The following is a 25540-nucleotide window of genomic DNA, read 5'->3' as shown; positions in this document are numbered from 1 at the left end:
CATTGTGCTTTGGGCTCCATAGCCCAACTATATAACACCATCAATATTATCTTTATAAACAGGGGTCCACATTTCATAACACTGTTCTCTAGAAACATGATGATAGGAAATTCAAAGTTGGGTAATTTGTATTGTTGGTATGATTTATTGTACCTAAAAAGAAAAATCATAGAAAATGCAGCATCACCACCTGCAGGAGTGTCTGAGATCACTATTATTTACTTCCTCTCTTTTTTCATAACTTCCTACTGAATAACTATTTTATTCTTCACTTGTATATAACCAAAGCAAGCTAGACACAAGCAGGTATATGTTTATTTGGGAGGAGGGTTTAATTTAACAATCAAAGGCTACGTCTATGGTTAGTTAACAAATTACAGGCACTCCATCTTTGGGTAGAAAATAGAGGGTGACCCTCTCTGAAATGGACACAGTAAGAGTTAATGTGAAACTGAATGACATTAATCATTTTGAGATGACTGACTTTGAGGGATGTTCTGTAAATGATTTGCTGTGTAGGCCATGCCATTTCCGCAGGCTTAGCATTGAAACATCAATCTACTGTGAAATGAAACATGAACTGTTATTGTGAACACTAACATATTTGTGAAAAACACAAAAGATGTCTAGAGAGAACACTGAGATAAAAATTTGCTTTTCTGCAAGGAATGGAGGCAATATATCTGGCAGACAATAATGATGATGAGCACAAAACAATTTTGATTTACTGAATATGAGAGAAGCAATATCAGTGACCTTGGGCATATTAATTTGGATTATTTAAACAACTAAAGAAAGTTAATATTATTTCTGCTTGAAAAGTGAGCATACTGGGTCTCAGAAATGTCATATGCCTCATCCAAAGTCACACAGTTGGTATGAAGTTGTGACAGCATTTGAGGTCAGATCTGTCTGCCTCCAGGATGTGGGTCTTTCTCCACAGAAACAGAGATTGGGATGCTAATATAGTGAAAGAAAATATTCTTTCTCAGCCATCCAAATGTTTCCTCCACCAGAATTTCATGTTTTTTAGTGAGATAACTCTCAGGCAACATCCTAGGTTAGGCAAAATCTCCACAATATTCTCCAGCTCAGACCCACAAATCAGCAGTTATTTTTAAAAACACCCTTTTTTTTTTTTCTAAGTGCATCAGTTTTGAAGAGTTTGTGCCCTGAATTAATGTCAGTATTCTTATACTGAAATCATCTATTCTATTAATTTATAAGTATTCCCATGTTTTTATTGTTTCCTATGTTAGTTTGAATCTTTGGTACCTGATCAATCTTGGATGAACTACTAAATTCAAATTTCTGAAATGACATAAAGGATAGATCCATTGGTTTTCTATGGATTATTCTACAGTGTCCTTACAAAAAGGTTTCTCTAAGAGCAATGCCAAAGAAAGACAGACTGCTATAAGGCTTCTCACTGCCCTTGCATATGCTGGGCCTCCACCTCAAATGCATTCACTGCATTGTCTCCTGACAAATTTCCCCTCTTCCTTTAAAATCCAACTCAAATGGCTCTCAATTCTTTTGTGAAATAATTCTGTAATGCCCCAAGTAAAGTCAATCTCTCATTATTTTAAACTTTTGTATAATTCTGCACCCACCACTGTTATAGTCACTCAGCACTTTACAGGAACTCTTTCTGCATCATTCTTTTCTTCTCATCTAGCATATGAGTTACCTAACCATGTAGATGATGTCCAGCATCTATAAAGATACTTGGCATAGGAAAAAAATCCTTAAAAATTTTCATAGAAATCACATTTTAAAACCATTCAGTCTTATCTTTGAACACTAGCTTTCAGAAAGATGCAAAAAGATGGATACTTGTTAGGGGCCTACTTCTTTCAAGGGCTTAACTAAAATCACAGCTGCTGAACTGCGTTCACTAAACATTTTCTATTACAATTAAACTTCCTATTATATCTTTTCCTCTGCTTGCTTCTCTACATTTAATATACCTTCTGCTTATAGAATCATAGGGTGCTTGAAATAACAGTGAGAAATATGGAGCCCCAGAAAGTCAAGGGACTTAACAGAAACCACATAGCTGAGTAGGAGAGTAAAGCAGAACTCTGGAACTCTGAGCTCCCTGGTTACTCTTTCTAATGGACCATGGTGCTATGAGAATAATCATTAAAACTTTTTAAAGCTTGTTTATAGCTCCTTAACCTACTCAGAAGAAACTTTAAAAAAAAAAATAATTGTAAGGGGCGCTATGCCATGGAAAAAGTTGCCACCAGGCTTGTGCCTTTCCAAACAAAGCCATCCACAAATTTAATGTTAGAAATATAACTGATAGTTATCAGTATCAGCCCTATACTGATAACTGTGGTTTTCTTTTCTCAGTTACAGAGCAATAAAATGTGAGCATGTGTTCATTCATATAAACTGGCTGTTAATAATAAAATGAGGAGATATTGCACTGACCATAATCCGTGTTTTCTGGCTCCCAACAATTTGATGGCCAAAAATAGGGTGTCTGTGGAATAAAAAGAAGTGGAACCCAGGTTAAACACATACAAAATGAGTAGAGTTCTTGGTTTATGAGCTGTGTTCCTTTTCATCAATTATCCAGAACAGATTGCTAATGATGTATGTTTTTTAATACAGGAAAATAACCCGAAGAGGAATTGTAAGGCTTTACTAATATATTTACTTTGCTGAGCAATTGTTCAGTCTCCAAATGTGTGCAGCACAAGCAGGTACTTAAAATGTCATAAATTTGCTGCAATTTTATGTCGAGTGACATAAAGGTAAAAGGTTTGATTGCATCATTTAAAAAAATTGTTAGCCCACAAACACTAAAAACAGCAGGACTCAGGATGAAATATGTTTAAATATAACAAATTGTTTTCTATGATTCATGTATCTCATTTTTACCTTCAGTAGATCCTTCAGTAGTCAACCATCAAAATTTTCCCTAAAATCTGGCAATCATTTTTGTCTGGCTTTGTTAATTATATCATACAGCTCTTAACATTATCCAATTAGATTTAAATGACTTTTCTGTCTCACTTTAAAAAATATTTCTCCATAAAACACTTATTATTGCTTTGCATTTTTAAACTGCACAAACCAGAGGTGATTTTTTTAAAAACTAATTTTACTTGATTTTAATTGTTTCAATTTTAATCAATTTGATTGATGTGATTAACAATCAACAGAAATCTCATTCTGTGAAGTTCTAGAAACTGACTGACAAAAGTACAAAGAAATTGTCTTATCGGGAAACCCTGTTATCATCAGCATTTGGTATTTTCTCATAGGCTTTTCCATGCCTGCAGATGGATATGTATAGCTTCAGACCATGAGGAAACTGGATGACCACATATCTACTTTTTCAAACTTTGATGATGATTCCAGGATTCAATGAAACAAGTAAGTACAGACATCAAACTTGTGGGCTTAATTATATTTATTAGTCAGTTATATTAACTATCCATGTGTATTAAGCATATTTGAGGCAGTCTGATTAACTGTTTGGGAATCCTTCCCTCCAAAAGAATCCTTCCTTTGGAAGAGGGATTCTCAATAATGGGGAAAGGACAATTGGGGAGAACTGTTTGAATCTCTGAGCGTTTTCAAACTATGCAAGACTTCCGGGGGATGTGATCTATTTTCTAAATTTTCTTAGGAATTGCTGATCTACTGAATAAAGAAATCTAAAGATAAAGAATAAAGAAATCTACTGATGTTAGTTTGTACACAAGTGAACAAAATGACAATAACTTAGGTGGGGTGGGGAGAGTTGAAAAACTAGACAAAGGAAGACATTTGAGGATTTTTATGACCCCATTCTCACATGAATCCCACTTGACTCTTTGAGAAATAGAGCTTTGAGGGTAAAATTGGGTCAGGATCTAGGGGAACCAGAGGGGACAATGTAGTTAAAATCTTGTGGCCACTAGTTTTTGAGATACTTCTCAAAAGCATTATTCCCTTTATTTTGTGTATGTGTGTGTGTGTGTGTGTGTGTGTGTGTGAGTGCGTGTATGTTTGTATATATCTATCTAACTTATAAAATATTTATTCTAGTCAGACAGGTCAGACATATACTTTTTTTCTTCAAAGCCATAAGGAATGTTCTTAGCTGAATTCTTATATTTTTCTTTATTCTTCTATCATTTACTTTAGTGAGAATCTCCTGACTAAAAATAAAAGAATGAAGTTATTTTATGCTGTGATATTAGGTGGAAATGCCATAAAACCAACATTCTTCACTAACATTGCAAGATATTCTTTCTAGGAAAGGTATTTTAATTTATAGTAAAAAAGAACTTAAAGAATAACACATGCTAATAGTTTATGGAAACTTAAAACTTTATTTTTAAAGTCCAACTAGACTTTAGGACATTTTAATGTATGAATTTCTCTTTTCTTTTCACAGGTGGCTTCTTTAGTTATGATAAAACTGATCCAGCAGCTGCTCAATAACCTTTGTCACATATACTAATGTAATGAAAATCATGAAATTAGGACCTGGAGAATCATATCAGATCTCAATTCCAGCTAGCTATTAGAGGATAATTAGACAATTGCAAGTTTACAATAAATACAGAAATCACAAGATTTAAAATGTGCTGAGAAACTGAGACAAATTTACATACTGCAGCATATCAATGAGATTAAATGAAGAGTTCTGTTTGTCTCAAACTCATGCCCTGAAGCTTCTTCAGATTCCTAATGATGGTTAAATCTCAATTATTCACTAGAGGAATAGTAAACATGAGATTGCAAGTTTCCTATTTTAATTCATGATTTTAAAAATCCTGCCTGGGAGCTGAATTTCAGTTCAATGTAATAAAGAACTTTCTGCTGCTTGGAACCAACACAAAAATGCAAGTGGACACCTTGAACAATAATGTGTTTTCTATTATTAGAGCTGTTGAAATATAAACTGATTAATGCCTTCACAGACATTAAAGCAGAAATTCAATTATTCCTGACTTTTCTGGAGTGTCTTTTGTTTGTTTTTTAAAGTCTTGGTTTTAAGATCCTATGATTATTAGATTTACAAATATGTCACATTTAGATCCTATTTAAAATGTGAATAGGTCATTAAAATATTAGTGACATAATACATCTACCACTTGTACCCATTCCCTTGTCTTGTTCTAAAGCTCTTTAAAAACTGTCTTTCCTTTCTCTAGAATATAGTTGGCCCATTCCCAACTCTGCATATTTTTGACCCATGACCATGACTAAGACATGTAAACCTTGTCTGCCTACTAATTTCAGTCTGGGAATGACAAGAGCAGAGTTAAAGATTGCAAATTATGTTACTCACTCAAGACATCATCATCAACTTTGATCCATTTCTGAGCTAGTTTGCTTTAAGGAAAAAATTTAAATTAGATAATTCTCCAGAGATAAACAGACTATATTCAATGCTTCCCTCATAGATATATGTTCTTTTACACAGAGATGATTTTACTTGTAATACTGACTGCAAAGATAGATAAAAATTGTTATACTGGTAAAAAGAAAAATCCTTTCATTCAGAATTTGTGAGATTTTTATTAGGCCTAAAGTTTACTTATAGTCTCTATATGAAAAAATTTTCAGAGAAAGTGAGATTATATGGAAAATATAATCCTGCAGTAGGAAAAAACTCCTTTAAAAAATAAAAAAGTGTTACAAAATATTGCGTTTGCTAATCACTAATAGTTTTTATTTATTGTAAGTTACCTTTAGGACTACAGGTTACTTTAACTTATTAATAAGCTATTTTAAGCTACCATTACTTTAACTGTATAGGATAATGCTTCTTTATTTTAAAGCCCTTTAAAATCAATTAATTTAACTAATTTATATTGTTCATGATTTCAGGAGACTGTTTTATCTCCTAGCTATTCGGTGCATAAAGCTCTCTATTTGTCTTGGATAAAAAGGGTCCTAAGGAAGTGGCAGTGAGAGTGTTATAGGAAGACAAAGATATTTATATGTTTTAAAAACATATTTCTTCTTTGTTCTCTATTTGTCCAACCAAGTTCTTTGGCACCCAAGTTACTATTTTGTCATTTGTAGATATAGAACATTTAATGATATTTAGAACAAATGAAAAAAAAATGCTCCAATGTCTACGAGTTTGACAATGGGGACAATCCTCTAAAAATACCTAGAGCTAAACTCTGAACTCTGGTATTATATGTGCCTTAATTTTATGAGCTAGAATTCATCACTCATTTATTAATGAATCATATTGCCTAATGAAATGTAGAACATACTTCAGGGATATCATTGTGAGATTAAGTGTCAACTACATGCTCAAGGACCAAAATCAGAGTCCACAATCATTTCCGAAAGAATAATAGCAACTGTCTCATTTGAAACTAACCCAAACAACTCTTCTCAGTTCACATATCATCTACGGTATAGTTCTGTCTCAGATGAATGCACACACACAAAGCATCATATACATCAGGTTTCACAGTCTTCTTGTACAAGGGCCTCAGATACCAACATGAAGAGGGCTTGTATAATTAGCTAAATTCTGCGTTGGATCTTCAAGCATTCCCATGAGAATTTGCTTGGACTGAAGACAGTCTTGTACCATGGATAGGGTCCAGAGTATAATCAATTCATTTACACCTCTCAACTTCCCAGTGGCTAATGCAGCTTATGCATGAAAACTCTTCCATGTCCTGAATTCCAGAAAGTCACTCTGAATTTTTCTCAAGCTTTAATATAAAACATAACTTCAATCATCACACAATTCAGCTTTCACAAATCGTCTTAACCAAGCACATTCTATTTTTCCCTGCTTATTTTTTCCTGTCTTATATTTAACATTTGTTAGTTTCTAACTAGAATAAATCAAATACAATAGGTCATATTTTCAAAATTTTTGTAAAAACTATCAACAAACAAAATGCAGACTTCTAATTTACCGTTAAGGAATATTTTCATTAAACTTACCTGAAACCGATAAAAGGTGCCATCATCTTTGAGTGTGAGGACGTGATCTGAGATCGGAAAGAAGTAGCCATGGGCAGCCATTAATGTTCCCAAATGGAGAGCCTCCACTGTTTCATGAAGACAAACAAACAAAAATGTATACAAAAATCTTTTTTTTTTAAACGTTAATTTACAGGAGTATAGGATTTTATCTTGTTCCCTTTTGAGCACATTCTTACATACAAATTCTTAGCATCCTAAACAACTTGGCTCTGAAATTTTTCTTTTTCCAGCTCTTTCACAGAAGGTACTAAGGCAGCTCTTGTTCCTAGTAGTAACTGTGCAATGACCAACCACACAGCATGATGACCAGTGCACAAGACCATAATGCTATAGGACATTGAGACTGGAAGGTTAGTCTGAAGTCACAGAACCTGATGCCTTCATTTTATAGATGGGATATATTTTGCTATGTTTTTTTTTTTTGCTATGTTAATAGTCTTCCACAAACAATTATATTTGGCATTTATATAGCACTTTAAACTTTTAGAAGTGTTCTCACTTGCATCACTCCCCAGACTATATAATGGATAATCTGATATTATAAGCAATTTTTCTAATGGTATGTATTATTATTACATGATGTCATCAGGGAAAGTTAAGGCATCCAAAACCATTTTTTGCTACATTAAGTGAGTGCTAAGCAATCACTTATGCCACTTTTATACTCCTGTGATCATCTGGACTGCTGTAGCTTCTACTACTCTATATTCAGTGTTCTAGATATGGACCATGGAGAGGTTCATTTGACAATGAAAAGCTTATATTCTTCCAGAGGGCTGAGAAACAGCTGGAACATAACACTATGATACTCATTCTCCTTTCATAGCAGTCACCAATTTCTTCCAATAAAATGGTTAATAAAATTTGGTCAACAAAGTTACTATTACATTTGTGCAGGAACAATATAACATTTCCTAACTTAGAGTCTGGAAATCATGGAACTATGTGCACAATAGTTTTTCAGTCCATCAGGAAGTTGGATTTATTGATCTTTTTTGTATCCTTATTTACAATTTACTTATGGATTTATTTCTGTTTCTTAGACAAGTAAAAATGGTTCTTTAACTCTAGAATTCTTTTTTTTAAAAAAGACTTCTTTTTATTTATTCATGAGATACACAGAGAGAGAGGCAAAGACATAGAGGGAGGGATCTCTGGGTGGCTCAGCGGTTTAGCGCCCGCCTTGGCCCAGGACGTGATCTTGGAGTCTCCGGATGGAGTCCCATGTCGGGCTACCTGCATGGAGCCTGCTTCTCCCTCTGCCTGTGTCTCTGCCTCTCTCTCTTTCTTTCTCTTTCTCTTTCTTTCTCTCTCTCTCTCTCTGTCTCTCATGAATAAATAAATAAAATCTTAAAAAAAAAAAAAAAGACATAGAGGGAGAAGCAGGCTCCTCACAGGGAGCCTGATGCGGGACTCAATCCCCAGATCCCCAGACTCGGGATCACACCCTGAGCCAAAGGCATACGCTCAACTGCTGAGTCACCCAGGCGTCCCTTAACTCTAGAATTCTTATAGTAGTTCCAGGACTGGGTGGATCTATCTGTTTTTCCAGCTATCAATTCTGCAGAGCTTTGATACTCCAGCCAGTACCAAGTCACTAAACTGCTTGGTATGGTGCAGCTAAGCATAAGAAATCTGCCTCTCCCCTCTATCCTCCCATGTCTATGTGGGCCAATAATAAAATAATCATTAAATTTTATCCACCATGAGGTATTACAGTGCCCCTTTTAATTGTCATCTAGTATCGTGCAAATATTTCAGTTGGTAACTTCTACTTCTGGACTCTCATTGTGTTGTCTTGTCAATAATAAAGAAGAATTGTCAATCATCCTCTCTGCCATGCCCTCGGAAGACTGTTATTAAGGGTCTCAGCCATCCTCTTATCCAACTTCCAATAGAGTCCCTTCCTGCATAGAATGTTCTTTTGTTACAAAGGAGCAATTTTTCATTATATGTATATATATATATATATATATATATATATATTTCAATATATATATAATTACATACATTGTGTATGTAATATTTATCATGTCTGCATTCTTTTAGCTCAAAGTCAAGACCTTATCAAAGTCTGTGATGCTTACAGGTATATACCCAATGTTCCATGACTCTTGCTGAAACTCAGGAGCTAGTTGGGTGTTACAGGAAGAACAAAACCTTTGGAGATACTCACTAACTTTTGTTCTTAAACTCTGTGCTATTAATAAAGGTAGTAAGCCCACTCTGCAGGGTTGATATGAGAATCAAACAAGAATATATGTAAAGAAGTTGGAAAAGTGCCCCATGCATAGGAAACATTCAATAGATGGTAGCTGTTGTGCTTCATTATTTACACATGAATTCATGTCACTTTTATCCAAAGCAATATTAGGAAATCCACTTGCATAAAATTTGCCTCAACTAGGCTGAGGGAGAGAAGCTGGCAGTCCTAAACAGCATCCTAAATAGCCACTTAAATATTATTTTGTGTGTGTGGATTGTTTATAAAATTGAAATAGTGAATAGTCTATAAGGATTTGTGGCCCATAACAATGAGCAGATGCTTACGGCCTTGCTCATATTCTGAGTCCCTGGATGCTCCTGTCAGGTAGCCACCAGTCAGATCAACCCATTATATCTGTTTTAGAATTTCCAAGTCAGGTGGCCCAACTATCTTGTTATAACCATCTTTATTTGTTTTATTCCCAGCAGTCTGTGGCCTAGGAAAATATTATTAGCACTGCTTTCCAGAAATGGAATTGAGTTATGGCACATGAGAAAGTTTGCAGAAAATAGATTCAAGAAAGGAAAACTGAGATGCCCAGAAGATAAATAGTAAAAGACTCTGAACTCTAATCATAGGAATGAGTGTAACTAAAATAAAATAAACAACAAAAATCAGTGGGGTGCTAAAGGGCTGAAGAGGATTAAGAAAATATAGTGGAAGTAAATAAAGCAAAGCTGCAGAAAAAAAAATCAGAAGCAAATAAACATAAGCATGTTCTTACCTTCCTGCATCCATTAGATACCGATTCTGAGAGAACATACATTTTTAGAGGACTGGATGCACATGTGCCAGTTTTCCTCAGGTACCTCACTACCATACGTGATCAGATTGTAGAAGTCATATGCTTTGTCACAGGACCACCAGACAATGTGGCTCCAGGACAGGAAAAATGCTTAGAGGAAAAGTCAGGGAGTCAAGGTAGACTGTCTGCTTTATTTCAGACTGTAAGCTTGGAACTTAGCATATCATGAGTAAAAGTAGCTATCGAAACCATATTCTCTGAATGAGTAAATAAGTAAATAAATTTATGAATCAAAGACACACAAAAATATGAAAAATGGAGTGCTGCATGACAAAAGATGAAACTAGTTATTTTGTGCTGTGATGATGAGCAGCTTGTTCAGCTCTTCCAAGATAATGCAGATGTTCACGATCTTATTTCAAGATTCTTTTATAAGCCATTGAGGTGGGGCTGTGATAGGTATTTTATTGGAAGAAAAGGTAATAGTGAGATTAATGGCCTATGCACCACTAACCGATCTGAGAGAGCATGAGGTAGTGTTCTCAAGGCTGAACTGTTTATTGCTGGTGATAAAGATGAAGCTACACTTCCCCATGGTCCTTCTGCTTCTGAATCCCAGCATAGCCTTAACCTAATAAGAATCCAGAGGACTGCTGACAGTCTTGGAACAAAGTGTTGAAAGAGTTTAATGAGTAATCCATCAAGATCGCCCTCCCAATAATGACACACCAGATGGCTTCACAACATTATGCTTCTCGGCAAAATAATCACTAATTAATCTTGTACATGTGTTATTCACGTCACCCACACAGCTAAATAAAGTTCAACAAACCTACCATAAAATTCTAGTTTATTTTTCTTTTGGATAGTCAAGCCATGAATAAACTGAGAAAAATCTATCTCCAAATAACTGTTACTATGTGAACAGCCTGGTATAGCTTTGTTAAGCCTGATGTATTCATCGTATTACTTCACCCCAAACCCTGAAGCAATAGAATTATCAAAATCCTTTAAAAGCAAAGAGAATTCTGCATAACATAATTTACTTTTGAATCACAACTACTTGAGAAAGTTAATAGGATGAAAAGCATATTATAAAATAGGCTTGTATTGTTCAGTGATTAGAATTCTATACTCAGTTCTATACTTACAACACATTTCAAAACTCAATAATATTTTTCTTATCCAGAGGTCCAATTCTTGTCAGACCCCCAAATACAGTCCATAATTTTGAAGTGATGGAAAATGAGTCAAGAAAATAGTAATAAAAAACCTCACTAAATTATGTTTTTATTCCTATCATATTATTTATTTTTATTTTCTGCATATGCATTAGCAACTGGGATTGTTTCATTATTAGCACACAGCATACTTGATGTGGTAAATATTACTAGTGTGTGAGGAGAAATATTTCAGAAGGAAACCCACTCAGAAAAAAATGACATCTGATGATATGATATTAGGGAGTGTAAGAGCTAAAAAGCAGACAGAGGTTAAGTTACTAAATAGTAAAATAACAGGCATTCATCATGATGTTTCTGAGTCATAAAGATTCTGTTGAGATTATTACTCTGTTTAAGAAGACACAGAAGTGGTTACTTTAGAAATACTTTAAAATATTATAACTTTTTTTTTTTTTTTTAGAATTGGCACTTGGAAAGGTAAGGTTAGTCATGTGGAAAAATTAAATATGCAACACATTTTATTCTCCAAAGCCAAATAAAAGTAAACTGTTACTATATTTAGGAATTTCTGAGGTAAGTAAATTTTCTCAATAGTAAGAGTTAATTAAAGAAGTAAGTATCTGGGCTTTCATCTTTTTTTTTTTTTTTTTTAAAGCACCATTTCCACATAGAAAAATCAAGTGGTACTTGCTTTTTAGCAATCATAATCAGGATGTAGCAGTGAATAATATGGTGATATAGAATAATTAAGGTAAAATAGATTCCATTTGGAAGAAATAAAAACAGAGGCATAGGTTAGATTAACTTTGGGGAGTGCACTAAGTAATGAAGACAAGTAAATAATATTTCCAAACAAAGAAGCAGAGTACAGAGGTGAAGCAGCCAAGCTGTACAAGCCTGCTGCCTGGGTTCAAATCCTGACTCCTTCACTTGTTGGTTACATGACTTGGCAGCAGACTTACATTCCCTGGGCCTGAGTGTATTCATCTGTAAAATGAGGATAATATATGGATGTCAAAATTTTGTTGTGAGGATCAACTGAGATAATATGTGTAATGTACTTAAAATAAGGCCCCTAACATAGAAGTGTTCCAAAACTGGAATTATTATCAGTTAGTTGATACAAAAGGACGCTTTCAATAGCACTTAGTGTAGTTTAGTCCAGTGCTAAGGCAATGAGGGAACTGGTAGCTAGTGTTAAAGCTTGTATTTTACATGTTAACATGTTAACAGTCATGTTAAACACTTACAGTTCAACATCTTTAAAGCTCTCCAGGTGATCAGATTGGGGGTCTTTTGTGTACAGACGATGAATCTGCTCTGGAATACATTTCCATTTTTTTCCTAGACAGCAAAGAACACTACCAAAAATTCCAAAGGTTTGGTATTATAATTAAAGAGAAAGATTTCCAAAGGTAATATATTCTGCACACTGGGTTTACAATCCAAAATCTGACAATGCCAGACATCACTGGGAAGGCTCATGGTTCAGGAGAGAGGTGGGCAGAGGTGACTGCTGAGGAACTGACAATGCTGATAAATAATGGTGACAGAGGAATCATAGAGACAGCAGCCAGAACACAATGAATTATTAGGGAAGCATGTTTGCTCAGGACTCAAAAAAATCCCTTTAAGAAAAACCAATTGGCATGATCATAAATCAGTGACCCTTTTCATACACACAGAGTGGAACAGTCTGGTTGCCTAATATCAGCAGATATGACACCTTAAGAAATTATTTAAATATGAAGAGCAATGTTAAATTTTTTTTAAAAAAAAGAGAGAGAGAGACCAAAGTTGTGAAGAACTGGTTTAAGAATTGTCCACATAAAGGGCACCTGGGTGGCTTGGTAGGTTATTTCTGACTCCTGATATTGGCTCAGGTCATGATCTCAGGGTTTTGAGATTAAGCCCCATGTGAGGTCAGTGCTCAGTGCAGAGTCTGCTTGAGATTCTCTCTCTCCCTCTGCTCCTCCCCTCCTTAAATAAACAAACAAACAAACAAACAAACAAATAAAATCTTTTTAAAAATCTAGGTTCTGTAATTATTACATGGTATCAGGATGTTCATTTCACAGCTAGTATATCTTTCCATATAACCAGTAGTTCTATCATTGTAAAAAATAACTGAATCTTAACAAGACTTTATATTTATATATGTGAGAGGTGCATAGAATGGTATCCAGATGAGAGAAAATCACTTTGAGTTCATCCAAAAACTATGCAAGGAAATCATTATTTTTTTAAAATGTTTTTATTTTTTATTTTATTTTATTTTATTTTATTTATTTTATTTTATTTTTTAAATAAATTTATTTTTATTGGTGTTCAATTTGCCAACATACAGAATAACACCCAATGCTCACCCCGTCAAGTGCCCCCCTCAGTGCCCGCCACCCAATCACCCCCACCCCCCGCCCTCCTCCCCTTCCACCACCCCTAGTTCATTTCCCAGAGTTAGGAATCTTTATGTTCTGTCTCCCTTTCTGATATTTCCCACACACTTCTTCTCCCTTCCCTTATATTCCCTTTCACTATTATTTATATTCCCCAAATGAATGAGAACATATAATGTTTGTCCTTCTCCGAATGACTTACTTCACTCAGCATAATACCCTCCAGTTCCATCCACGTTGAAGCAAATGGTGGGTATTTGTCATTTCTTTTTTTTTTTTAATTTATTCATGAGAGACACAGAGAGAGAGAGAGGCAGAGACACAGGCAGAGGGAGAAGCTGGCTCCATGCAGGGAGCCCGATGTGGGACTCGATCCTGGGTCTCCAGGATCACACCCTGGGCCGAAGGCAGTGCTAAACCGCTGAGCCACCCGGGCTGCCCTATTTGTCATTTCTAATGGCTGAGTAATATTCCATTGTATACATAAACCACATCTTCTTTATCCATTCATCTTTCGATGGACACCAAGGCTCCTTCCACAGTTTGGCTATTGTGGATATTGCTGCTAGAAACATTGGGGTGCAGGTGTCCCGGCGTTTCATTGCATCTGTATCTTTGGGGTAAATCCCCAACAGTATGCAAGGAAATTATTGTGGAAAGCAACATTCCCTCTAAAATTCAGCATACATGCTCAACTGCAGGTCATGGGATTAAATTCTAATCCTAATTTAGTTCTGTGACTGCATATCTTGAGTAAATCATTTTGTTTTTCTGGACCTTAGAGTCAGCATCCATAAATGCAGGGCTGGATCACCAAATTCTTTCCAACTCTGATTCTACAGTGTGCAACCAACCTTCAAACTGGAAGTCATGGCAAAAATGCTGCCTCCCTAGTTTGCCTCTTGTCAAAGGGAAATCGATTTTTCTTCCTTTCATATATAACCGTGCCATGTCCATGGCCAATATTCCAAAAATTAGAAATGTATGTTATAAAATACAGTACTTGATTTGAATTTCATTTGTTTAAAACTCAATCTTCATGATGATCTAGGGCTGATCATGTGTAAATAATTTCATGTGCACAGTGCAAATGACATACTTATTTAAATAGACATGAACTGGATTGATATGTGTGTTCTATTTATATATTTTCTAAAGCTAGTTGTAAAAATGTCGGCATGATATGGGAATAACCAGTAACACACTCAATGTAACAAGATGCCCTGAATGCATTTGGTTTGAAAATCAAAAGTCACTCCCAAAGAATAAGCAACATAGTCTTCTGATAATACTCATTAACAGCTTCTCTAAACATATTTAAACCATGATTAGGACTAATTTCAAAGCTACAGCCTTGATCATAGAAATAGAGTTATGAAATTTCTAAACAAAGCCAGATGTAATTTCCTTTAATATATATTTTGCAGAAGTCAATGCTTCCACTGGGAGAGAAATTTGGAACACCAGTACAGATGTCTGAAACTCTCTAGATCATCTTTATCACTTGATGTCTTTTTTAATTTTAATTTTATTATTATTTTTTTAATTAAGTAGGCTCCATGCCCAGTGTGGAGCCCAATGTAAGGCCTAACTCACAACCCTGAGATCAATACCTGAGCTGAAATCAAGAGTCCGACACTCAACTGACTGAGCAGAGGCACTCTACTTTATTTTTAAATTAAAAAACCTAGTTTCTAAAAACACATACACTTATCAGTTTCATTTTCTTATGTTTGTGTCTATATGTTGGTTTATGTGTGTGTTGGAAAACAACTTGGAAATAAGCAACTTCTAGGAATACCTGAATTCTAATATACAATACATGCCATGGATATAATCAATAGAGATGGTCCTTTGCAAGGAACAAGTTTGGAAACCAAAGGGGGTAAATTTATTAAATGAGATGCATTCATTAAAGTAATTGCTCTTTTTGCTGTTTCAAAACAGCACAACTATCCATCAATAATTTGATTTTAATTTTAAATACCACAAAAAAATCACGACTATTGCACAATAGTGACTACTACTATTGGCTACTGTGACTACTGCACAGTAGTGAGAATAAGGCAGGTTCAGAAACCAGAATGAAGAAATACAGATGAGCTAATTAAAGGATTAGCACCCCTTAGGAAAAAAGTCTCTATTTTCACACAATAAGTCAGAATGTAAACACCAGATGTTTTTAAAGGATTAAAATCAAATTTAAAAATATATGGCTCCATAAGTTTCTTCAAATAAAGTATGTAGATAACTCTACTGCCAGAATTCTGTACGTGCACCTGCTGGACAGAGCCAAGCAGTTTATGGGGCAGTAGTCAGAGCACAGACTTTGAGCAATGTTGTCTAGCTTTGCTGCATATTAGAAATCCTCTAGTTTCAGATATTTGAATTTTAAAAATTTTCACTATCATGAACACCAAAGTGATAAATATTCTTACAACATAGTCATTGCACATATCTACAGCTCCACTTCTTCCCTGAATTCCCATATTGTATTTCCAAGAGCCTCTGTGACATCTTCACTTGAATACTGAATAGGCATCTTGTATTTATCTTGGCAAAATTGAACCACTGACTTTCATCTCAAATCTGCTCTTCTTGCAGTCTTTCTCATATCAGTAGATGTCAGAGATTTTCATTCAGCTTCTCAAGCCAAAACACTTGAATTGTTTTTCATGTCTGTCTTTCCCTCACTTATCACATCCAGTCCAGGAGCACATTCTGATAATCATTCCTTGTGAACCCAGAATCTACACATCCCCCTCACCAAATCCAAGCTTGTATCTCTTGGCTGAATCACTGAGATAACATTCAGACTATTTTCTATTCATGCTCTGCTCTTTGTCATATTGATTATTTTAAAATGTAAATCCAGCAATTCCACTTAAAGGTATTTATCTGAAGAAAACACTTTAAATAGACATACATACCCCTATGTTCACAGTAGCATTATTTACAATAGCTAAGATATGGAAGGAACCCAAGTATCCATCAATAGATAAGTGGATAAAGAAGATGTGATCTCTCTCTCTCTCTCTCTCACACACACACACATAATGGAATATTATTACTCAGCCACAAAAAAGTAAGAGATCTTGCCTTTTGTGATAACATGGGTGGACCTAGAGGATATTACACTAAGTGAAATTAATTAAGACAGAGAAAGCCAAATACCATATTATTTCATCTATATGTGGAGCCTAAATAGCAAAACAAATGTACAAACAAAACAAAATAGAAACAGACTCATAGATTCAGAGAACAAAGTGATGGTTACCAGAGAGAAGGGGTTGGGGGATGGATGGAATTGGTGAAGGTGAGCAAGAAGTTCAATCTTTCAGTTATAAAATGAATACAACACAGAAATATAGTGTAGAGTGTACAGCATAGAGAAAATAGTCAATAATATTGTGACACCTTTGTATGGTGACAGATGGTAACTTGGCTTACTGTGGTGAGCATTTTCTAATGTATATAAATAGTGAATAACTGCATTATGTACCTGAAACTAAAACAATAGTGTATGTCCATTATTCTTCAATAAAAATGTAAATCAGATCATGTTATTCTTAGTAAAACCTTCCAATAAGTTTTCATATTTCTCAAAATAGAGCTCAAATTCCTTGACTTGGCCTTAGAAAATCCTACATGATCTGGCCACCAGTTACTTCTCTTTCTTCTGTATTATCCACCCCTTCTCACAGCTTGCTCTAGCACACAGACCTTCTTGCTGTACCTCAAATATACCAGGCACGTGCCTGCCATGAGGCTTTGCATTTCCTGTCTTCTCTGCCTGGAATGCCAGCACTTTTCCTCCAAAGAACTAAACATCCCACTTCATTCCTTTAATTGATCTTCTGTCAAAGCCACCACATCAGACATTCCATACCTGACACAGTATAAAACAGGATTCACTCTCTACATATCTCTACATATCCTTTTACTACTTTGTCTTCTCTTCACGGCACTCATCACCACTTATCGTATGACACATTTATCTATTTATTATTAATCTTTTCAAATGAACATGTAAGCTCCGTGTGAGCTGGAACATTTTTAAGTTGTTTTTCATTTATTTAATTTTTTGCTTTGCTATTGTATCAATGCCTTAATTTTCTGTAATATTACAAGCATCTAAAAATATATCAGCAAACACAGACACATGAATCTTATATTATTTCATAGAAAAATTCTTAGAAATAATATAATGGAGTCAAACGTTACAGACATTTTTAAAGCACTGCTATATATTGCAAACTTCTTTTCTAAAAATGCATATAATTTAAATTCTCACCAGGAGGTTATAAATGTAAAGTTGTGGACCATTTAGCATTAGGATTTATCTCCTCATTCTTCATTTGCTGGAATAAATGGTGTCTTGTTTTAGTTTGAATCAATTTGAGTTGTACCTACATACTGAATTTTAGCTAAAGCAAAGTCTTATTATATCTAGTATGAGTGAAGGAAAAATATGTCCAGAGTTACCGGTGAAGGCTTTGAGAAAGGTTGGGTCAGGCATGGAAGGGTATTAGACTTCTGGGAAGAGTGATGTCCTACAATTTCTCTCCATTCTCCTAAAAATTCTTTCCTTTCTAATTCTTCACTTTGTTCCCTACACTTACATATCTTAAATAGTTAATTAAATTATAGCCCCTTTTTATTTCCTTTCATTTTTTTCTGTTATTGATTCATAGTATCTTTTAGCAATTTACTCCATGAGCCTTCATTTCTTCATGCATCCATCCATCCATTCATCCAACCATCCATCTATCCATCCATCTTGCTATCCATCTAACATATAATTTTTTACTTTCTGCTTCATTTCATTCCATGGACACAAAAGTGTATATCACATTCTCTCTGTTTCTATCTTCAAAAATCACAATGGAGTAGAATAATTATGCTTTAAAAAGCAAACAATGACTTCTGGTTTCAATTGAGACATGATAAAGAGCTTAGAAGGTATCACTTCTATCCTTACAAGAAGGAAAAGCTGAAGGTGAAGATGAACTTTTCCTGGAGCATTCTGACAAGTGAGGTTGCAGGACACACCTTCAACCTGAAAATCTGTGGAGATAGGCTCCTTCAGAGACACAGCCCGATTTACTTACTTGGAGCATCACTTCATCTTTTCTTTCCATTAGTGATAAACCTAACAAAATATATATAGGATCTATCTGAAAAAAATAAGAAAACACTGACTAAAGAAATCAAATAAAAATTTTAAGTGGAGATATATTTCATGTTCATGCACTGGAACACTATTTTTAGGGTGCCATTTTGTTTCAATTTGCCCTAAAATTCATTACAATATCAATCAAAATCCCAGCAAGCTATTTTGTAGATGCTGACAGAATGATTCTAGAGTTCATATAAAAGGCAAAAGACTCAGAATAACCAACAAAATACTAAAGAATAAAAACAAAGTTGGAAGATTCACATTATATGACTTCAAAGTCATATAAAGCTACAGTAATAAAGATAGTATAGTATTGGTGAAGGAATAGACAAACAGATGACCAGAACAGAATATAGAACCCAGAAATAAACCCACACAAATATAGGTATTTAATCTTAGACCAAGGTGCAAGGGGTATTTAACAGAAGAAAGGATACTTTTTTCCCAGCATTATTTGTTATTTTCCATAACCAATAGTTGTGTACAAAGAAACCAAATGAACCTAGACACACACTTTATCACTGATGATGTAAAGCTCACTGTAAAGTGACGTCCCCTCCCCTTTCATACTATTCTCTGAAAACAAGTTACTAAACATAGCCCAAACTTAAAGATATAAGGAGTCATGCTTAATTTCATTCAAGATAAAATATATACATAAATTATTTGGAATTTTTTGGCAGAGGAAACTTTGTTTATATTATCTTATATTATTTATTTATTTATCCATTTATTTATATCAGCATAAACCTATGGATGTAGCTTTTATACTTTAAGATATAATCCAATGCTACTTGATTTATTTTGCTGCAAAAATTGTTCCATCTTTGGCTACTGGGAAGGGAACTCTTTCAGTTGGCTCCTTGTGTCACTTTGGCATCTGTCCATTATTATGTGTACTCTTAAATGCATATTACTAACTGAAAGAAGCCAGTCTAAAATGATTGTAGACTGTATGATCTATATGTCATTCTGGAAAAGACAAAGTAATGAGATGGTAAATAGATCAGTTGTTGACTGATATGATGAAAATGACATTTTATCTCTGGTTTTCCTCCCCCAAACCTAAAATCCTGGTCTAATCATGTAAAAGAAAACAAAAAACAAAACATCAAACAAATTCCCACTTCAGAGACAGTTTATAAAATATTTGACAATTACCCAAAACTGTCAAGGTCGCCAAAAACAGGAGAGTTTAAGAAACTCTCACAGTCTAGAGATGGTTACCAAGACATGACAACTAAATGTAATGTGATAACTTGGACGGGATTCTGGGACAGAGGAAGGGCATTAGGGAAAAAGGAAAGAAAATCTGAATAAAGTATAGACTTTAGTTAATAAGTATCAATATTTGTTCATTAGTTGTGACAAATATATCATACTAATGTAAGACATCAATAACAAGGGAAGGGGAATAGGAGATGGGCAGACAGCAATCAATGGAATTTTATTCAATAATATGGGAGAGTTTATATTGTTTTCAAGCACTCTGAATAAAGGCAATAGAAAAAGAGAGATGAAAGATGTATCCGTCACCTCCCCAAAGGGCTTCCAGCCTGGCTGTCTTCTAATCTATGTTCCATAATATTGTCCTTTGATCTTCTAAAGAACAAACTCTAACCTTGCATTTGTTCTAAGGATCAAAGATAATGCAGCTAAAGTTACTTAACATAGTATTTGGAACATAGTAGAAACAAACAAATGTGGCAATTATTTTGTTACTTTCCAACTTAAATCTATTGTAAGGTTACAACTTCTCCCCATCACTCAGCTTATTCCTTAATGATGTCCTTGGAGCAAGTTACATCCTTCTAGAGCAAACTTACTCCTCAGAACTCATCCTGGCCAAGCCCTGCTTTTACACTATGTTCACTCATTCTTGCAGTCAGACTAGATCTGAAGCAGGCTGGTTCTCTCCTCTATGCCTTTACTCTAGTATTTATTACATCCAGAAAAGCCTTCTGGGTTACTTTCACCAGGCAAAATTCTGTGCAATTCTCAAGGTCCACTCAAATACAGTCTTCCCTCTTGAAGGCTTTTCTAATTTGCTCACGAGTGAGCTCTCCTCCCAATGAACTCCTGATGCCTGATATCTTTTATTGTAACTAATTGTGTTCTGGTATCAGTCTTTTCTATTATTTCACAAAGCTCCTGAAGGATAGGGACTCTACTTAAACTCTTCTGTTTCCCTGGCCATGCACTTTACACTTGCTACCCGTGGAATATATCATTCGTACTGAAAACAAAGTAAGGGAAAATGAATTTAACTTTAAAAAGTATTTTTGAGTATTTCTTTGATATTTATAATAAATACCCACTTTTCTCTGATAATAGATATGATTAAAGCTTGCATTTCAGGGGCTGATATATTGCTTTTAAAAGACTAAATTAAGAGTCAATGTCTTGGTTGAAGCCACACACCTAATAGTTGCTCTAAGAATAAATAAGAAGAAAATATGTAATTTGTATGATGAGATTGGGTGTTCAGGGTGGTATGGCCATAGATTGTAACTTGTATGAAAAGATTTAAAATTTGTTATTTGCATCTAAAAATCATAGTGCAAAAGAAACTTTGAGAATTTATTAAATTTTGAAAGCAATAGAGGATAGAAAAACCTCAAAGACATCTTCTCTGTTTTTAATTAACACCTAGTGTGAGCACAAAAATTATTTTAATGGTTAAACACAATTTATTTTTCTTTCAAAAATCTTTGAACCCAATTTTTAAAAATCAAGAAAAAAACTCAGGAGACTAATGGCATTTGAGGTGAGACTCATGGAATTTGCAACCTTACCCATCTCTCCATCAATGACATAAAGAGGCTCAGTCCCTTAATTTTGCCCACGTGAAGTGATGCTGCATTGCTTAACAGTGAGCTGAAAACATAGTTTTAGAAGAAACTAACTGAAACAAATTCTGAATATGAAAACTTTATAAAAGCAACACAGCTTGAGCCTTAACTATGCTAAATAATGCAAATATATTTTATTCACATGAAAAAAATGTTAGTAAGAATTTCAGTCTAATTACAAAACTGTCTGACTGGAATGGTCTGTGAAGTGTGGTTATGAATAAAATATGTTGAAAGGTAGAATCCATTTTAATCATATTAATTCTTTAGCATGTTCAGAATTTGAATTTGAATATTAAAATAAGTTTTGAAATTGAGAGAAAAAAGACAAAAGCTACGAATAACAAATGGTTGCTTCCAGAAATTTTTATTTATTTTGTCCAGAAATTTTTATTTAAATAATTAGTAATAGAACTAATTATTTGAATTGTTTAGTTTTTATTGATTAAAATGGTGGAAGTAGTAAAAATAATTTGTAAAGTACAGCATATAAATGTAGCCAACTTTATTTTTTTAAGATTGATTTTATTTATGTATGTATGTATTATTTTCTTAAAATTTATTCATGAGAGACAGAGAGGCAGAGACACAGAGGGAGAAGCAGGGTCCCTGTGGGGGGTCCCCACTCCCTGTGAGGAGCCCAATGTGAGACTCAATCCCAGGACTCCAGGATCATGCTCTGGGCGAAAGGCAGATGCTCAACTGCTAAGCCACCCAGGCGTCCCTATATATTTATGTATTTGACAGAGAGAGAGAAAGTGAAAGAGCACAAGCAGAGGAGTGGCAGAGGGAGAGGGAGATGCAGATTCCCCACTGAGCAGGGAGTCTGATGCGGGCCTCCATCCCAGCACCCGTGGATCATTACCTGAGCCAAAGGCAGAGGCTCAACTGACTGAGCCACTCAGGCACCCCAAATGCAGCCAACTTTAATAAGAAGAGAGCAAAGTTGCTAAAAATAATACTAGTATCAATGATATTAAAACATCATCCTTTTTTAAAAGTTAACAAGTATGCAATGGTAGGGAAACATACTATATCAGAGAAATAAAAGCTTCAGAGTAATATCTGTTTCCCTTTTTACTCTTCTCTGCCACTTCCTCCTTTCTTTTAGGTAATACAACAGCAATGTCAATATGTGGGTACAACCAGGCTAGGTGTCTGAATGAACACCATCATTCTATCTGCCTTATATCAAAAGAATCTATTATAAATCAGGAACTCATTTTAGCTTTAAGTGGGCTCTTTAAAAATTTACCGTTTTTTTTTTTTTTAAGATTTTATTTGAAAGAGAGAAAACATGCACATGCATCAGGAGTGGGGGGCGGGAGGGAGAAGGAGACTCCCCACTGAGCAGGAAGCCTGAGGGGTGGCTGGATCTCAGGATCCTAGGATCATGACCTAAGCCAAAGGCAAGTACTTAACTGATTGAGCCACCTAGGTGCCCCAAAATCTAACGGTTATTAATGAAATATCACCTCACACTGGTCAGAATGGCTAAAATCAAAACCACAAAAAACAAGTGTTGCTGAGGATGTGTAAAAAAAAGGAACCCTCTTGCACTATTGGTGGGAAGCAAACTGGTGCAGCCACGATGGAGAACAGTATGGAGGTTCTTCAAAAAGTTAACTATAGAACTACCCTACAGTCTAACAATCAAACTACTGGGTATTTGCCCCCAAAATATGAAAACACTAAATCAAGGGGATTCATGCACCCCTACGTTCATAGTAGCATTATTTACAATTCCCAAGGTATGGAAGCAAGTCCAAGTGTCCATCAATAGGTGAATGCAATAAAAAAGATGTGTGTGTGTGTGTGGGGGGGTCTATGTGTATAATTCAGCCATTAAGAATGAAATCTTAACAACAACAACAAAGAAAGAATGAAATCTTGCCATTCGCAACAACATAGATGGAACTAAAGAGTATAATGCTAAGTGAAATAAGTCAGTCAAAGGCAAACACCATACGATTTCACTCATGTGGAATTTAAGAAACAACAACAACAAAGAAATGAACAAGGGGAAAAGGGAGAGAGAGAGAGAGAAAGAGACAGAGAGATAAAGAGAAAAAAAATCCCAATAAATAGACTCTCACTCTAGAGAACAAACTGGGTCACCAGAGCGGAGGTGAGAGGATGGGTGAAACAGGTGATGGGGATTAAAGAGTACACTCATCATGATGAGTACTGAGTATCGTATAGAACTGTTGGATCACTATATTTTATACCTGAAATGAATATAATACTGTCTGTTAACTATACTAAAATTAAAATTAAAAATGTAATTTGAAAAGAGTCAATGTAGATGTACTACAGCCTCCCCTCACTCTCTCAGTCTTCTCTCCTTAACAAGCCACTGATGAATCTTTCTTCATGAAACCCTCCATCTGATGCCTTCCACACTTAATCTACTTTGCTGTCTTTCCCTTTGGCTCCCACACGCTTCTCTGCCATTGTCCTCCCAAAAGCTACAGTGAAGAAGTCTCCTGAAATCTGTATTTGCTATGGTTCCTATTTGCCTTTACTCTTTCTATATGCTTTCTTCTTTGTCAAGCTCATCTAATTTCAAAGCTTTGATTTCCAACTGTATAGCTCATTCATTCGTTTATTCAATACATGGGGGAAAAGTACCAAAGAAAGTGCCAGTCCTTTCCTTAAGTAGTGTGTAGTCTATTTAATAGGCAAAACAGGCAAATAAACGGGCACTAGACTACACTGTGGAATAAGAATTTCAATGAGGTAAGTGCAGTGTTCTGGAAAAAGCATTAAAAAGATATACAATCCAATCTTGGGAGACCAGGAAAGTTTTCTGAAAATTTTAATACATAATTCAAATCCTAAATAAAAGACAGGAGCTATGAAGCAAAGAGGAGGTTGCAAGCAAAGAAAAACAGCACATGGAAATGCTTGTGATCAAGAGGATAGTGTCATTTAACAAACAGCCAGTAATCTGGTGGCTACGAGGCACAGTGCGGGGCAAAAAGTTCTGAATTGAGCAGACACAATGGCAAACATAGCTACATAAAAATAGGCTTCATATTCAAGCTAAAAAGCTTGGACTTCATCCTATGGGCAATGGGGGATCAACGGGAGTTATGAAATCTCTGAAGAAGGCACGCACAAGTAGAGTTTTGGAAAGGTCATTTTAGACCCAGGGCAATGACTCTATGGGTGTGGGACAAAGAAAAAAGTGTATGAGTTAGAAGACTGGTTGTTCCCAGAAGATATGACTGGTTATAATGAGGTGCAGAGATATTTTTTTCTCTTTGAGGCATTTTATATGCACATATGTATTGTATCCCTATGGAAAAGAATCCCACAATTTTCCCTCCTGCGTGTTTTTGTCTTTGCTTCTTCATGGTCTGTGATGCCAGGTGAGGCTCTTAGTCCAATGAAACCAAACTGGTAAGATAGGGTCAGATTGTTATGCCACTTTTCTAGATCTTTGAATTGTACATCAAAACTGGGGCTGATCACTCCACATTTGTTTAACTTGACTGAGAGGCTCACAACAATTTTCCCAGCTCTGTGATCAATGATTTCAAATTCACCAATGAAACTAACCATGTTTCATCATCATAGTTAGAAACTGGACAATGAACTTGGAGCACAGCCTAATAAGAACCTGGCATTTGCCTCTCTTTTTGGCATTGCTAATGATCTTAAGAGCATCTGCCAGAACATTCATTTGCACCATGATGGCAGCAAGGAAATATGTCAGGAAGAGCAGTGGAGGGATATTAAAGAGAAATCTACACAGATTTGGGGATAAAATTGAGTCCAATTTTTGATTTGTTGAGTAAATGAAAAGCCTGTTAAAAATCCTAGTGAAAATCTCTACAAGAGAGTTGGATCTATAGACCAGGAGCTCAGGAGGAATTCTAATGTGTATTCGCACCAGTCATGAGGAAAATAAAGAAGTCAATAAATGAGAAAGATAATGTTT

General features: G+C 35.2%; 1 protein-coding gene across 6 annotated transcripts in view; it reads right to left on the bottom strand.

Annotated features, from left to right (window-relative positions):
* RGS7 (regulator of G protein signaling 7) overlaps positions 1-25540 on the bottom strand; it is a 581352-nt gene that overhangs the window by 112185 nt on the left and 443627 nt on the right. For all 6 annotated transcript variants that reach the window (XM_077901487.1, XM_077901490.1, XM_077901486.1 and 3 more), the window contains 2 exons: positions 6931-7037; positions 2440-2491 (listed from right to left, as the gene is read on the bottom strand). In XM_077901487.1, the coding sequence (XP_077757613.1) occupies positions 2440-2491; positions 6931-7037 (159 nt within the window). The remainder of the gene's footprint in view (positions 1-2439; positions 2492-6930; positions 7038-25540) is intronic.

The sequence above is a fragment of the Canis aureus genome, chromosome 6 (genome assembly GCF_053574225.1).
Source record: "Canis aureus isolate CA01 chromosome 6, VMU_Caureus_v.1.0, whole genome shotgun sequence".
NCBI lineage: Eukaryota > Metazoa > Chordata > Mammalia > Carnivora > Canidae > Canis > Canis aureus.
This window is presented reverse-complemented; position numbering and strand designations above follow the sequence as displayed.